Here is a 17864-nt window from a genome sequence, read left to right on the forward strand (position 1 = left end):
GATGCAAAAGCACCCTCAACTCCTGTGACAAAGACTGTTCTTTCTGTTTGGCTGGTTGAATTGCAATCTTTGTCTATTGTAACAGGCTGGAATTGTGCTCCTCAGTTCAGTAACGCCATGGGGTTACAGTCACACACGCCGCTCTGTGGCTTTGAATCCACACCTCCATAAACATCCCATTGATTCAACAGATCTCCAATTCTACTATTTAACTGCATTCCAGTGTGATAAACCTGGAAACTGGGTAACCAATCGGTCCTTTTTCTACTGACAAAAGTAATCAGTCAGGTGTGTTTACTAAACAGAGAAATTTAATTCATTATCTAGTTTTGGATAAACAGAGCAGCACCTCTTGGGAGCACAAAAGAATTTTTTAAAGATGTACTGATGAATAACAGAATCACCTTTTTAGATGCTAGATGAACAAGTTGGCATTTCATGTAGGGATTTCTGAGTAAACATTGTCAATGTCAGTGCATTTCAAAGGAGGAAATCAAATAAAAAATTCACACTATCAAATCTTGAATGAATTTATATCAGCTATTCCCAATTAGCACAAGGTCATTCATTTCTCATTTTTTTGAGACAATAACATCCATGGAAACAGATGACAGATGGACCGGGAGACATACAAACACGAAGAGAGACCGTCAAAGAGACAGCATGACAGACAGGCAAAGACAAAAACAAAGGTGAACACACGCATACAAGCACAGAGAAACAGGCAAATAGGAATACAGAAATAGAAAGACAAGCCACCATGCTGAGAGACAGCCGAGCGGCAAACACAGGAAAACTTGTTGCTGATCGCCGCCGAGCGAGGGAGAATGAAAGGCTGGAATCTGAAGGATAGCTGAAAAAGAGACAAAAAGAGGAGGCGGCCATGTCATGAGGAAGAGTGGGTGAGCAAGAGGCTGAGACAGAGATCAGGCAGTTGGAGGAGGAAGTAGTGATGGTGAGCACATGGGTGTGGTTGACTAACAGTTGCCCCATCAGCAGACAGAAGTTACTGGCAGAGGAAAGAACCGTGAATTATGAGGCCGTGGATACATCTCTGGAACCGGGCACACTACAGGATGGATACCAAGGTGAGCTTAATATCCTGGATGGGTGACTAAATATCAGAGGGCTGAGGGGTGTTTGGATGCAAGGAATTGAGAGGAGATTGATGGAGAGTGACAGACAAATGGATGAACAGACAGACAGAGAGCGAGTGAGAGCGCTGGATGTGACAAACAGGCGGGCAGGTCAGCGCAGGGGAAGGGTGAGACGCTTGCACAGCCCTAGGGAAACAGACCTCGTCTTGACATATGCTCTGGAGTGAAATGAAGATTGGCATGACCCGCTAATCTGAGCTGTCAGAGCTCATGATAGCCACCGACGCTCACCTGTCACAGTGCTCCGAGCCCTGAGGACTGGCAGCCACCAGGATAGGTCAAAGATCAACATTCATTTCTGCTGGGGATGGATTCAAACCGAGCCAGCAGCCCAGACCTCCATCTGTCTCTCCACCTGTACCCTCTGTATGGGAAAGAAAATGGGCTGCATACACATAGTGTTCTCTGTATTACTCTAAAATAATTTTTTAAGGAACGCTATTCATTCCTGTTTTCTATAGTGTTTTGTTTTTACAAGGACAATATATTTTGAGGGGGAGGACAAATGCTTTTTCATTGTCTGAACTCTGTTTTCGGACACAGAATTTTGATTACCGCAAAGGGTTTGTTTTGACACATCCTCGCACGGCAATTCTTATTTTTAACAAGTGACAGTGCAGCAACCTCAAAAATATGATATAGTTTGATCACCGGTAAATAAAAAGTTCAAAACACGTGGCATATGTGTGGGTGCAAGTGTGGGAGGATTCCAGATATACCATATGTAGCCTGACTCATTCTGCTTTTTTTGCAAATGAGTCAAATTTGTTGTAGTGTGCAACTTATATTGTTTGACATTCAAAATCAGATTTCATCATGCCATCGTGCTCTGTGACATGTGGTTGACAGCGCCTGCGTACTTTAAGAGAGGGAGAAGTGGCTTTGTAATATTAACCTCAGTACTTCCTGTTTGTTACAAGTACATGTAGCTCCAGTGAGTGAATACAGAACATCAGGCAGGACAAACTGTTCCACCGAGAACGCTCGCTTGATTCAATCATCTGAGAAGACCTTTGAATCTACTGTTTACCATCTGCTTATATCCCCACCCCTGGCATGACACTTGAAAAATAAATAAATAAATGTTAAAAATCCAGAGACATATTATAAATCAACAATGTCTCTCTGTGCACTAATGAGAGTTGATAGATGTCAGGATGTCATCTGTCTGCTCCAATCCACGGTAACAGATGCACCCTGGTGGCTGCGTTTATGTGACCTGTATTCATTACAGAGTCACCTGCACTGTCTAAAGGGTTTTGGATTGTTTTGCAGAATTTGGTTGAAGTAGCTGAGGTCAGTGCAGCCCTGCATTAATCACGGGGTGTTGTGCAACTGTACAAGTTGAGATGCAATGGAGAGTCTGCTTTAGGGCTTCTTCATCCCCTTTACTTGTAACACGCTTTGTCTTTTCAGATCCATTTGACTTCCATGACTGTTTTCATGTTTCTCATATTGAAAGGTGAGTTTACAAACTCTCTTCTCTCCTCTGAAATCAAATAGGTAGAGTTAAATTCACATAAATTGCATGTGCAACTACAAATACTACCACTATTACTACTACAACTAAAACTTTGTCTAGGTTTACAGAGCACACATTTTCACAATGGAATGAAGTTAAAACCAAGCAGCATTAAAATATTATTTCAAGAAAAAATATGTATAGAAGGAGAAGAAGAAATTAAACAGTCAGATTAAAAGCGATTAATAACAACAACAGTAACAAACAGTGAAAGACAGTTTACATTGGACCATGATGAAAATAAAAGTAGTTTTCATAAGGGATCATTCAAAAGAGGCATAATAGAATAGATGTGAACATAAAGTTACATAAAAGCCAGTGTGTAAAAGTGTGGTTTTGAGATAAGTTTCAAAACCAAGAAGCCTTGACACTAAAGGCCCAGTCTCATTTAGTTTTCAGCTTAGGTTCGACCAGCAGACTGCTGTCTGAGGATCTCAAGTCCACCAAATCCAAAACCTTTGTAATAAAAACAAGCTATAAATCATGCAAATTTCCAAGTCATTCTAAATGGGTTCATTAATTTAGTTGTTTTCACAGTATTACCCTGAGAAAGTAGAGGGTTTGTAGTACTTCAGCATTAACTGGAAGGTGCTGGGTGAGTAAACGTACAATGGTCTCACTGTCCTGTTGCCCCCATGCAACAATCTAGCTCTGTGCCAGCGAGAGGTTTCTGAGAGCTGCTCCTTTGTAGCTGTGCTGCTCAACCCCACTCACAGGACTATTATTATGACATACTCTCTATGCAACTGCAGCCCTCTCTGCCTTCCATGGCCTGGCCAGACACATTCTCATGTCCTGCCTCTGCCAGGAATACATCACAGCATTGTTGGACAAAAGTCACTGGAACAAACAACAATGTTCTTTGTGCTTCCTGCAAAGTAAGATTGCCACTCGATGAGACTTAAGTCTCAATTGTGTTTTGGTGCCTAAAATATCTTTCCCTCGCAGTTTCAAGGGCTCAAACCACCATAACCCCAGGCCAGATGATGAACGCAACCAGTGTTGCAGCACCCACAACAACGTTCACCCCTTCTCTACCTCCCACTGGTACGGTCCTCTTGGCTATTCTAACTCATGTCACTTTGCAACCTTTTTAGTCTCCAGGCAATTTTAAATTTTCACAGTTGTTTCCCATAATTATTAATCTTAGGATGTCTCTCTGGACAAGGCTGCTCTTAAATCTTTGTCACCAAGATGATGTATAGATGATGTCCAAGATGATGTCCATATAGCACCAGACGTTTGCAACACCCATGATTGTAATTTCAACATCTTGTTTTTCAGCCGTAGAGCCTGTAGAATATTTGAAGTTTCGAATGAAGTTTCAAATTCATATTAAGCCCCCTTGGCCCCATGACAACAAAGCAATTTCCTTCATGGCTCTATAAGCATAACAAAAGGACAAAAGTCTTTCGGTGGCCCCTGATACAGTTTCTACCTTTGTGCAACAGGAAGAAGAGTGGAAAGCAGAGCCACCAGGGGGGCTGACTTCTCTCCTTCCTCTCCTGAACGTGCAGCACAGACAGTCAGTACCAGCCACCCACTGAATGTCGGCAACAGCACACTAGCAACTAAGACTCCATCAGGTCTCTTGTTGGCACCCCATAAAAAATAATAATGTCATTTCCACCATAACTCAAATTAAATCAATGTTTATTTTAATGTTTCTGTCCCTTAGCTACCAGCAAGCAGTCGACACCACAAGCAAAACCCACATCCACTCCAGGTACAAGTATTGTACCTCTCACTGACTTGTCTGAACATGGTTTTGCTGGAGCCCACTGAGTTTGGCTGGTAGATAGACTATAAGCACTCTGGCATCATGTCCCTATTGCAAAGGCTTAAGCTTTCACATCAAGGATGCAGAAAGCTTAAAAACTAATTATCAGGTAATTAGAAAATGTTAAAACTCCCTGTCCTTGTTGAGATATGCAGAGGGGTGTTTCAGCTGGATTTCACAGCGCCAGAGAGAGAGAGAGAGAGAAAGAGAGAGAGAGGGAGAGAGCTGATATGCTTTAAAAGTGTCATTAGACTAAATTTCCTCAGAGAGTCATACTATTGAAATATTCAGAAATTCAATTAAAAAAGGAGTTAAATGTGGGAATGCACCTGGAATTTAATGAGAAGTAATTATGAATGGACTCATATGGCAAAAGATAAGGAGTCAGTATGTCCCGGAAAAATATATATATACCTCTCAATATGTGGAATTATGCTATTGCATTATGACATTGGGCATTATAAATACTTGGTGTTACAAATGGAAAAGAGCAAGAAAATCAAATAAATCATGGAAAGTGGTGTTTTTACTTTCTATTTTTTCAACATCCACAGTGACGTCCCGCTCATCCACAACTACTAGAACCACCACAAAGAGGACCAGTACACCTGCTGCCTTGGGTAACTAAGGATTTTCCTACTCCACAGATACCTTAAATGCCACAGGCATTGTGGTTTTGTTGTTATCTCATGGCAGACTTGACAGTAACACAATTCCCTGTCTCCCAAACAAAACCCATGGAGGAGTGGCAGAACAGAGCACCTCACTTCCTCTCTTGCCAACAGATTAATGCTTGATTGTACCTCATGCAAGAGATAAGATATTTGTGTCCCTGTGCTGTGCTGCCTTGCGATAGATAGGGTTTTGATACACCATCAACAGCATGTCAAGCTGGGCCAGTAGATCTGTCATGCCATCTCTGACTGTTGTTCCCTGGTGAACCGCTGTTTCTTCTTCAGCTTCCTGTGCCGTGCAGTCAAAGTTAATTCACTACTTTTCTTTATATCAGGTCCAATGGGGGATGAGGATTTCACCTATGGTAAGAGGCTTAGCTTGATTGTTTTCCTCAAACTTTGATAGGGAATAATGCAGCCTATTATCAGCATTATGTTCAATATATATGTTCTATATCCAGACTACGATTCCCTCCGCCACGTTGGACTGGCCATGGCAGCAGTGCTCTTCATCATGGGCATTATGGTCATTAGCTGTGAGTGTGTCACCTATGTCTTTAGACCCTTATATTTTGAAACATTACTGTAGTAATGTATGATTGCTCAACCACCTTCTTCTCTCTCTTTTGCCTCATTGCTCATGTAGGTGGCAAAGTCTGTCGGCTGCCCAAGTGTCATGTGGGGTCAACAAAGTGAGTGCTCAGGTTACAATGGCTGTAATGCCTAGGGAACAGACAATATTGTAATTTTCTTCATTAGTTCTTCAAGAAAACAAGTTCATACATGAGTAATTGTACAAAGTGAACTGAGGGAAGCATGACTAGCATGACCAGTAATCATTTTATTACGGCATAACCTAAGGTGGCAGGGAAAACAGGTGTTTTAAGGAATTATATAAATAAAGAGTCCATTGTGCCTGAGGGGTAGCTGTATTTATATCATGTTATTGTAAAATATGGTAAAGAGTCAGTCATTTTAGTCATAACTAATAGCTCAATAGAATACTACCTAAAATTTATCTATCTTTCTAATGGATTGCAAACATTATGATTAAGGAGTTTTTTAGGCCATATTACCATTGATTGAACTGAAAAAAAAAGTGTTTGGTCTATAGATGCTTGACTTATCATCTTATGTTCATCAGCTCTGTTTTTTGTCTTTTTTTTTTCCCAGGTCATATCGAGTGGTCTGAGCATAAGCAGATGATGTGCGTGCAGTGATGTACAGAGCTGCAGTAAAACCAGCAGAGTCCATCAGGAGAGGAGAGAAAAACAGCCAATCAACAGCTGGCAGTGTGCGTGTGTGCATTTGTGTGTGGGGGTTAAATGACTGTAGCTTGCTTAGGAACGGCGTGATGGAAAAACACTGAATAAACAATGGAAACATGAATCATGCTGACAAGTGAAAGAAAGGGCCATTATCACCCAGTTAATCTTTGTTAAATGTTATTTCCATTACTTGGCAAAACTGAACTGAAAAGTAAATTGATTATCTATCTTGGCGGCTAATGAAGAGATGATTCATATTTTAATCACACCTCCAGCCATGAAGCAGGCGAGTATCCTATCCATGTTGTTTCTTTGAAAATCTTTTAACTGATAACCCAGCTGCAGGCAGAGTGTCTCATAGCCAGGATTATTATTAAAGGTTATGAAAAACAACCCCATAACATCCCATATTTGACAATCTCGTTAATACCCTCAAGTTCTATCAGGATCTAAAAATGAAGCTAGGCCACTTCCCCTTCCCGATAGTTCCATGCTCTTTACACTTTCTATCTCAACTAAAATATGATGTTTAGTAAGGGGTGCCTAAGCCTCTTAGTGGCTCTGTGCTTGTAAATGAGTAAAGCCCTAGATTAAACAAGATCCACTGGCGCATTATACTTATGCCCATATGGCATCAATATGATGCTGAGAACAAAATGAGAGAAGCACAGCGAATGTTAGAAGAGATTTAATGTCAAAATCAAGATAATCCAGAGTTCATATATATTGCTACATAATAATATCCACTGTCCTAATTTCTGTAAGAACAAAATCAGTGACAAGACTGCTGTGCAAAAACGTATGGATATCCGGTCCACCTCATCTTTATAAGAAATATGGTCTTGCATTATTTAATGAATGGGTATAAGTGAGTACTTTAAATTGAAGTCTAAATTAAACTTTGCTACTGCAATAAGACAAATAAAAGCACAAATATCTTACAGACTTTCAGCAAGTGTTAGTCTATAAACAAAAATTACACATGAAGTGTCAAAGATATCCCTGAAACTGATTCAGCATACAAAAAGTTTATTTTAGCCAATATAGTTTTTCACAAAGACATATTGCAAATGCATAACTTAGTAAATTAGTGAGTTCATAGAATAATATATTATTCTAAGCTCTTATGTTTTGGAATAAAAAAGCTAGAACAAATATAAATGAGCCACGCCAGTAGGCGATGCTTCACCTTAACCTGTTAAGGATCAGCCTGCCCCCCACCCTCCCCGCCCTCCCACACACTGTACATCATGAACAGACAGAAACAAGGCACAACAGCTTTCGTCACATTTACAACAGCAGTGTCACTAAGGAGAAGCTTTACAAGAAGAATAATGCAATAGACATTAGAGTGGTCACTTTCATAGAACAGGCTGGATTTTTTTTTTCTTTGGATTTCTGCACTTTGTTTGGTTCGAGGCTGATTCCATGTGTGCTTTGTGCATTCTGGTAAACCATTCAAGAGACAACATTGCTGCATTCAAAAGTTGTTGCACTGTGGTCTGTTTGTCCAACTGTATTTTTTAACAAACATGACTGCTTTGACTGCACAAAGACAGAGGAAGTGAAATGATTTGCACTGCATTTTGCTAAATGGCACCACTCCTTGAAATGCTGATGTATAGGTAAGGCTTACTGGATTACACTATGCTCAAGAGAAAAATGACATATACTTATTGCATAGGTAGTGCTCAAAGGTGAGCTTTTGAATACTCAAACACACATGCAAAAAAACAAAACAAAACAAAACAAAACAAACAAAAAACAATCACACCCGCTGGTTTGTGGCATTAAAATAAACTGGGATGCATCACTTTGAGGAAGACACTGCAGCAAAGCTCTACAGCTACTGTATACTGCACACCGCTGACAAAGACATGTTATTACACAGTTGTGTTTGATCTCTAAAAGTCTGGGTGGAATCAAGCCAAGCCCAGCTGCCACTGATGAGATTACAGTTGCAAGGTTGAGTTGGGGAGGACAGTGTGATGTTGTTTTGACAAATCCAAAGATTTCAACGCCATGCAGCCATTCCCAGAGCTGTTGACTCCGTAATGACTGCTCCTCATATGGCTACAAATGAAACACTCTGTCATGCCAAACAGGGCCATGCCCTCCTCTCCTTTAACCTTTGCCAAGGTAGCTTCTCTTGTCTGTAAATGGGAAATAGGAACAAATAAGCCGGCCAGCATCTTGGTCCGAAAGCTTTTGTTCACTGGGCACAATTGATTTCCATTTAAATGAAAAAGGAGAAGCAGTGATTGTGTTGTCATACTCAGTATGAATGAAACATGGGCATTGTAGGTATTTTCCCAATCATCCCCACACTTTGATTGTCAAGATTTCTGCACCCCTGCATTCCTCCCTCACACCCCGCCTCTCTGTACCAGAGTATGAGGCATTAATCTAACTCTCTCTAGCCATCAGAGAGCTATTTACAATCTGTGAGGCTGTGGACGTTAAAGTGAAAGCCTTTCAAACGAAAAAGAGAAGGGGTAAAAGAAAACATCATCATTCATGGCGGTCGATTAATTTGCTGCCTTGCAAGGTGTTCAGACTGGCTTTTTCCACTTGTTCCTTTTTATACTGAGGCTGAGAACAGGGGGAACGAGCTTTATCTTCCTACTGCATTGCCTCCTGTCACTCCTAATGGGCCAGGAACAGGAGATGTCAAGACAACTGAATAGGAGAATGAAGTGAGAACTGGGCTGGCTTAATATGGATTAGTATGGTTTGTCTCATTCAAACAAGAACATTCCACACAGACATGTCTGCTCCAAATGCACCAAATCAAACACAAATATAGTTTCACCAAATAGCTTGGGGGAATAATTTCTTGTTTCAGGTGGGAAAAATGGGGAGTTCTGGCTGTGCTAAATTATCCCTTTTAACAAAAGAAGCTTTTCCACTTTAAGCCATACTCAATGGCTTTGATTTGGATTCCTCAAATAGAATCCAATTAGAAGGTTTGAACATGTTCCAAATGTCTCAGGCTAAACTGTGCATATGCGCAGCACAAATGTCTAGGACAGAGACAAAAGCACACAACCAGCAATATTAAAAAAAAAAAAAAAAAAAAAAAAAAACTCATTACACTTTTAATTCAGAGAACCACAATGTGGGAAGCAGGCTGTTGTGCAAAGATGTTTGCCCATCCTGAGTCAAACAGTAGCATATGACAGAGCTCAGTGCATTGGTCCTCTCCTGCTGGTGTCCTATATGGACTGGAGCTCCTTCTGGGACTAGACTGCCCCTTTCTGGCCCTGCTCTGCGGGCACGGAGTAGATCCTGAAAAAACAGAGGACAGGCCACAGGAAGGGAAGGCAGGAGGAAAATTGCAGAGAGGGAAAAACAAAGACAAGAATCAGGGTGAATAAGAACATATTTCACCTTTTAGGTCCTTTGTCAATTGGTGTGCAAAAAGACACAAGCAACCTCCCTGTGTGATAGAATTGAGGAAATGCATGTCTGTCTCATGCTGCAGGGCTCTGACAGGTACACGGTGACTGCATCACCTAAAAACACATCTCATCCCCAGGTGGGACTTATAAACCTGGCAAGGCACTGTTGATCCAACAAGCTAGGGGTTGCTGTGCGATTAAGCCTCTTTTCAGCAGAGCGATCAGTCAGCACCAAACACTGCCAGAGCTGACTGCAGCCCCGTGAGGCAGCCAGTAATCCTGCAGAGGAATTTAACCCTTAAAGCTTGACTTGGGCGGCTGCTCCACAATGTCGAACTCCTGCTGCTCAGAGATCTCCGGAGACTAATGTGAACTCTGCACCCTCTCCAACCCCCAACATGCAGGTTGTGTACCACTATACTCTAGAACACATACATACACACATGAAAAAAGATTACTCTGCAGAAAGCCAACCTAAAGAGTTAACCATGGTTACACAAGTAGAGGGCATAAGGGGGAGAAAGAAAGAGAGAGAGAGACAGAGAGAGAGAGACAGCACAAGAGAGAGAACAGCACACAGAGATAAACTGGTTTAGGCTGTTTTGCCTTCTGATTGCTGTTGGCAGATTGTTGACATGACGCCAGGATGAGCTTTTGCTCGTTATTGCTCAGGTTTATTTCTGAGCAGAGTTGTCTAGTCAGGCCTCAGTTCAAGGGGAGCAGAGCTTTGGAACAGGTTAGCTCCTGTCCCACTGGGTCATACAAGCCCGCTGGCAATCTCTTGAGGCTATTGTTTGATGGCTGAGATGGAGAAGATGATGGGTGGAGTGGGTGCACTGGTGGTGGCGGTGGGCCCCAGGCTGTAATGCTAGTTGCTGTACAAGTCTAGACGGGCTCAGCTGGGTGGATACTCAGAACTGAGTTTTGCCACCTGAGTGTTTTTTTTCTGGTTTGATGCTGACAAATTAGATGAGGTAGGACAAACTGGCAAGACAGCCAGGGGACTGTTACCAACCAGACTGGTTCTGTCAGCTGCTGGCTGACTTACTGTAGCATAACACCTAACAAAATACTGTTATGTACTGATGGCACAGGGAGGAAACAAAGAAACCTGCTCTTCTTAGGATGGTGGCAGTGAAGATAACAGAAAGAAAATGAGCAGTGTGTCTCAAAGCTCTGATCAAATGCTATATAAATTTCAAAAAGTTTGTGCAAGCTAAAGACAAATATAAACTTTCTGAGCAGCGCAGAGAAATGTGACCCTACCCTTGCTGCCGGCTGTGCATGTGGCGTCTCACCAACACTATAGCTGCAAGAGAAAATGGAAAAGGTCACAGCTCCACAAGAGAAGAGTTCACATTTGCTTAGGTATTAGCAGGGCTTTACAGGGCACAGGTGAGTGAAAAGCAATTCAGGTCAAGTACCAGAGTGCTTAACAGCAGTGAATTTGTCTGCTGTGGGAGTGCAGCAGGCAACATTTCACAGATAGCAACAAATTATTTTTATTTATTTATTTATTTATTTATTTCATTATTATTATTTTTATTTGATCAAGACACTGAATACTTACCGACTATCACTGCAATAGTTAGAGCCACTACACTCACAGCAATGACGATGACAATTAAAGTGAACTGATCTGAAAGACAATATCCATAATGTGAGGTTAGTTTAAAATAACAAACTAGTAAGCTGAAAGTCTAACAATGCCTGATGTTATTAATATATGCATAATACAATAATAGCTGGTAGAAAAACCCTGAACAAATGGTGATATGCAATTTAAAATGAACACATATTTATATTTCTGTCTATAGTGGAGATACTTTTCTAACCTGAGGGGTCCGATACACCTGTAGTTTTGTCTACAGAGCCAGGGTTTTTTCCAACCGGGATGTATCTTTGGCCTGGAATCGCTGCAACAGGCAACGGCAACAAAACAACAGATTATGCAAGGTATGATGACTTGTATTGTTTCCCACACAAACAGCTACTACAGACACTGCAACCACCAAAGATAGAATCAAGACAGAATGGTCTGCTGACTTTATGGGCGACACCACCGTTTGATAACGGTGAGAGTTCAAACATGGGAGTAAAATAATTCATATCATCTTGACTGTGGTGATTAAAACCAAATCAATATTCAAAGGGCAGCTTCCAGGTAGGCCTGGGTCCTTGCTGGGATGTTGCTGCTCTAATAGCTGAGTGGCTGCAGCCCTGTCCTAAACAGATCAGTAATTCTATCAAAAGTCCATCATAGACAAGATGAGGAGTGACAGGGAGAGGCACAGAGAGAGAATGAGATTGCCAATGTTGATTAGCTGACTGGCAGGACGGCAGAGATGTCGACGTGTTCATTGGCCTCTCGGCAGAATCCGCAGGGCTCCTCTGGGGAGCTAATTGATTCCATTCTGGCTTTAATGATTGGGAGGAGGGAAAGCCAACAGGGGCCACAGCCCCTCACACATCTCACTGGCCTAGAACAGCCTATATACACTGCTGACTGACTGACTGACAATAATTAGAGGCCACAACCTCACACATTCTCCTCTGGACAACTGTCATTACAAGGTTCGCGGGAGAGGTACAGAACTAAGCGGAAATCCCACAGCTTTACCTTCACACTGAGAAATGCACGTAATACACTCACCAGTTGATAAATCCTCATCATCATCATATTCTATGAAAAAAACAGAAATTATATATACTTAAAATGCAAGAACACAGCTGCATGTACATGTATGAAAAGCTGGACAACTCTGGCTCATCTTGCCAGCTGTAAGCATCTTGAGTCTTGAGTGTTTTTTATGACACTCATGGAAACAGACAGCACCTCTAATCTTTTAGCAGCACTACTTATTTCAATGACAAAGGGTTTGGAGTAGAAAGCTGTTACAAGTCATTTGCTTACAGTCTTGTATAACACCATGACTACTGAGAAATGAGATAAATAGGTTGGGATAGAGAACAAGACTAGAGAGTCTAGACAAGACTCCCACTAAATAAAGAGCTTCATAGATTAACATGTCTTTTTCTCCCTTCTTCCTCATTCTACGGATTAAGATGCATGACATACCTCCAAGAGCAGATCCTTCGCTCTCTTCTGAAAAAACTGGACAAACATGGAGAAAAGGACCTCATTAACAATACAGTTTCACAAAAGGTTATCCATTACATATCTGCACCAGAGCATAGCTACTCTCGAGGGCCACTAGACACAACTGTGCTGCACGACAGAGGAGTATACAGTCTGTTAAATGGTATACAAGCTCATTGTATTTATTTGTTCCTAGGGCATTTAGTGGAGTTGATCCACAGATAATGGCTTCTAAATATGTTTACTGCCTACTTACAGATATAGGTTTAATGTCACTTAAATCCTACATGCAATATATGTGGCTTATTTACTGGAATAAGTCAATAAATGGTACAGGTTGGACATAATTTCCTGTTACCTGGACAGTTACAGTAGTAACTGTAATTTACACAAGTGTAAATACTATTCCTCATTTTACTGGACATGTTTGTCTTTAGTTTGCAACAACTAGTTTTACCACTGTAGCACATTGTGTTTTAGGTTGTATGCATTTATGCTGGCGCACACGGTACAGTCACTGCACGTAAGTAGGTGAGGAAAACATGCAGGCATAGAGATGCATGGAGCCTGATTAGATGTTTATCACCTGAAAGTTGCATGGGGATGAGAACGTACCAGGAGCAGCTGGCAGTAGCAGACACAGGAGCAGCAATCGCATCATCTTCAAATGCTGCAGGGGGGAAAGAAACCAAGTTAAAAATATCTGCTATTAATATTCAGTCATTGATGTGTGTGAAATCTCGGTGTTGTAGCTTATGTGAGATGGAGTGTGATGGAGCTCAGCAACAGCCTCTATTATTGGGGCTTGTCTGTCTGGATCTCCTTTCAACCAAAATTACATTCGTGGCTAAGAATGTCAGAATCACACACTCCCTGTCAGTGGAAATTCACAATTTCCAAGCCTCACTGGCTGCCAACCAGTTCTTGCTCTCTTTTAACTGGTAGACGGTCTGCATGTAAATCTAGAATGTAATCTGAGGTGCGTGGAGGCAAGGTGGGGGGAGGGGGGGTTGTCAGTGAATGAGAACCGCATTTCCCACAGTGCTCAGCAAAAACCTGTTCTCTGGCCATTCCGTCACAGTCAGCTGGTAACAAGTGTCTATTCAACATTTTCCCCTCCTGAGTGCCATGCCAGGTGTTGGGCAACAAAGCAGAGACCAATGATTTGCGCCAGTAAAAAGAAGGGGAAAATGGTAATTCATGCATTTATTGTGTCAAGCTAATTAATAATCCTGCCTTGGCATCTAGAGAAAGAAAACTGTTACAGCTTGATGGCAAATTAAACACACACTGAAGTTTCTGACACAATGCTTTGTCAGGGAATCTAGCTGTCAAATTTACTTTTGCAACAAGGGACTTTTGTCCTTGTTCTTCTTGAGAAACGTCATAACTTCCTCATGGCACAGGACTCAAAACAGATCTACCTCTGCTCCACACTGCCACCACACAAATGTGAAACACAGATGTTTCTAGTTAGCCAAACAAAGACTCAGCAGCCAGCTGGGCCAGCACAATACAATTACTGGTATTTTTAAACATGGAAGCTTGGGAGCGACCTCTTCTCCAGTGGAGGTTCGGACGGACGGATAATGCCTCACTGGTTCACTTTTAGCCAAAGAGGCTGGCACAGGACCAAACATAAACACTCACCAATGGTATGTTTGATACACAAGGAGAATTCTCCCATTGACATCTGCCAAATGTTACAGGCGCCTTTTCATTGTTTGCCATACTCATTGTGTACTTGTTTCCTCTATAGTTAATGACTGTGTGGAAAGAACGGAGGTGCCCTGCATTGTGAACGGGCAGCCTATCAAACACAGCAACAAGGCACTAACCCACATAACATTAGCCAATACACTGTCTCATACTCATTATTGTAATCGACAGAGGGGGAAGTTCCATATATGGACAGTGGAGGTCTAAAACAGGGGACGCAAAAGCACTTAGCTAGTGGAGAATGAAGAAAAAGAGACTTCTTAAGATCAGTTCATTCATTCAATAAGGGATTCAATGCCTGAGAAAAGCTTGGACATGGGCAATCTGGCCGTATAATCTGATTTTTAAGTGCTGCCTTGGTAGTACATGTCTACAAACGTTCACGGTAGATAAATGTCCATCCTGCAGCACCGCAGAGGGGGTGAGTCTGGCCCAGTCCACTGCAAGGCTTTCTGCCTGCTAAATTAGCAGAGTAGCATGCCATGCAGGGAGAAATATGTTGCTTAAAAACGTTAATCAGATGACTGAGGACTGATTTGAGAGGGTGTGCAGTGGGGGCTGCTCTGGCCTTGTGAATAGCTGCAGTAAATCTCCGAACCCAAACAACCTAAGAAGTCACAAATAAAATCCCCCTCTGTATCCAATTTGCTTTTCAGACTTGCTTTGGGTGAAATAATAAGCTGATCCAATTTGGAAATATTTATCAACACAGTCCACTGCCTCTGTATCAAAATGACTCCTGAAGCTTGTATTATTTTTCAAATTGGGTAATATATTCTTTTACATTTGAATGCCGATTGAATTTGCTCTTTAATACCAGACCCAATTTGCAACTTATGATAACCAGTGGCTTGCTTATAAAGGAGACGTGCCGGCTGTCCTCAGGCCAGAGATGGAAAGATCACAGACAGTAAATCTAAAACTCTACAAATCTAAAACAGGAGCTCAGGATAACAAGATAGACACTAGACACTTTTTTTTGCTTTCTGTTGTTTTCCAAATGTAATTTTCCTCTGAACCCTCAACAGCATACTTGTGTGGCCAGACCAGGCCCACTGGACACATAAAATCTTATCAGGCTTTATTCTGAATGATGAACACTATCCACTCCTCCTATAATCGCCCTATAGAACTTATATCGATGAAACACACGCACACACAGGACGCAGAGTCATAGGCTATCTCTTCCTTATCTGCTCATGCAGATAACACCCCTTCTCTCAACCATTGCACATTTCTGACATTACTTCAACATGAGTGATAACAATCATCAGTGTGAATAGATACAAGAATTACAGTAGGGAGGGGAGTGCACAGGAGAAAACAAGTAAAAGGGAGGAAGGTTGACAGATAGAGAGTAGGGGGGTAGATCAGAAGAAATGGAGTAAGTAGAAAAGAAAAAAAAACCCTCATGATTACCATAAAGATGTGCAGCAAAGCTAAGACAGACGAGCCCGGAGAAAGATTGAGAATAGACAAAAAGCAGGGAAAAGGAGTGAGAGAGAGAGGGAGAACGCGCCCAGATCATTTGTTATTCATTGCCATTCAATTTCAAAATGTGGTAGCTTACTATGGTTCAGTGGAGAGAAAATATTCTTATTGAAATGTTTACTCAACTCTGTCATCTCTACAGAGGCTGTTTATCTAGGTGAGGTTGATGCAAATGTTTATTTATTTTTTTTTCTTCTTCTTCCATATATCTCTAAAATAATGTATTCCTCCATGCCACTGGGCCACAAACAAAGCAACAAGGAAACTCATACAGGAAAAATACAGCAAAACTCACAATAACTCTATGGGTGCCAAGCATATCAGCGAGCAATCCAGCATCAGTAAACAATAAGGTTGACAAGAAAGTTGCTACTGTTAAATCCAAATCTGGTTTCAGAGTGACACTTGTCACATTTACCTTTAGCCCAATAAGGCAATCAACAATAAGCAACAACAGCAACAACTAAGAGGATATGAGACATCTCTAAGTGACACAGTGTATTGACAGATATCCTGTCTGTGTGTGCGTGTGTGTGTGTGTGTGTGTGTGTGTGTGTGTCTAAACCCTCCAAATAGAACAGTTTACCTCAGCCTTGACCAAAACACCAGTGACCAGACACATGCAGGGACTCTGTTTGCACTGGATAAATACTGCACTAGTGTATATATTTTTAATCAGATGTAGACTGCGCTGATAGTCCCTGTTTTGTTAACACCACTATCACAAGAGCAATCTGTGGGCCTTCAGAATTTAGTTTATCTCCACTGCTGGTATATGAGCTGCTGCCTTTCATCATTACACTCCAAGAAATAACTCTTCAGTTTCCCCACTTCTTCTTACACTCTTTGGGATAAGAGTTTGAGGCACCGCAGCAGCAATGAGAGGTCCAGCAACAACAGGGCTGTGTGACTGGAGAGCATTTAGGTCACTGGTATTCAAGAGCACATAACCTCACGCCACAGCATGTCAAAAATCCCTAGCACACACATATACACACGCAAGGAGGAACAGAGGAAGAGAGATAGTTCTTGCCTTCATGTCTGTATGCAAAGTGAAACAACCTGACTTTCAACGTCACCCAGCAGATTGCCGTAAACCTGCTTCCTTGTAGAAGAACTCTGCACATTTGAATGGCAAACTCAAGTGACTATCTTTTGTATAACAAGCAGCACTGTGCTGAAATTTATCTTCATGAGATACACTCTCTAAACAGAAACATCAGTGCATTACCTGAACTTAAATAAATGACCTTTATACATCAAAAGAGAAGCAGACATAGGTAGAAACCCACAGGATGTGGAGGAAGCAACATGTAAGAGTGCATTTGTTTGTGATGATGCTCAACACAAAGTCTCATTTACTTAATTTATTGATAAATACCACACTGGCAATGCTGTAGCCTAGTTGCAAAAAAATACATGATCACTCGACTTAAAAATCAGAGGGGAACCATGCATCTATGACAGAATACCGACATAAAAACATTAAGTGTCTCTATCTTTACTCACCATGAGTGAAGTGGTCTAACAAGATGTGCACACTCAGTGGTGACAGGAAGCCCTCTGCTGCTGTGAGGGCCATGCTGACTGAAAACTTTATTCCTGAGCAGCAAGGAGGGGATTCACAGTCTGACTATTACTCAGTGAAAACACTCGCAGCGATACACCAACATGTCTCACTTTTTCTTAACTCAGTTTTTGCAACAGTGGAAATTACTGTCTAGATACATGGTGCTTACATAGCAGCTGTTA

General features: G+C 41.6%; 1 protein-coding gene across 1 annotated transcript; it reads left to right on the plus strand.

Moving 5' to 3' along the window:
• Window positions 1-845: 845 nt before the first annotated feature.
• On the plus strand, window positions 846-6633 carry fxyd5 (FXYD domain containing ion transport regulator 5). The gene is made up of 10 exons (XM_030071797.1): window positions 846-1088; window positions 2574-2619; window positions 3628-3726; window positions 4131-4265; window positions 4358-4405; window positions 5014-5079; window positions 5469-5498; window positions 5595-5669; window positions 5780-5825; window positions 6307-6633. Exons 1-10 carry the CDS (start codon window positions 1035-1037, stop codon window positions 6323-6325), a joined length of 618 nt encoding a protein of 205 aa, XP_029927657.1. The 5' UTR covers window positions 846-1034; the 3' UTR covers window positions 6326-6633.
• Window positions 6634-17864: the final 11231 nt, after the last annotated feature.

Source organism: Myripristis murdjan, chromosome 16, assembly GCF_902150065.1.
Source record: "Myripristis murdjan chromosome 16, fMyrMur1.1, whole genome shotgun sequence".
NCBI lineage: Eukaryota > Metazoa > Chordata > Actinopteri > Holocentriformes > Holocentridae > Myripristis > Myripristis murdjan.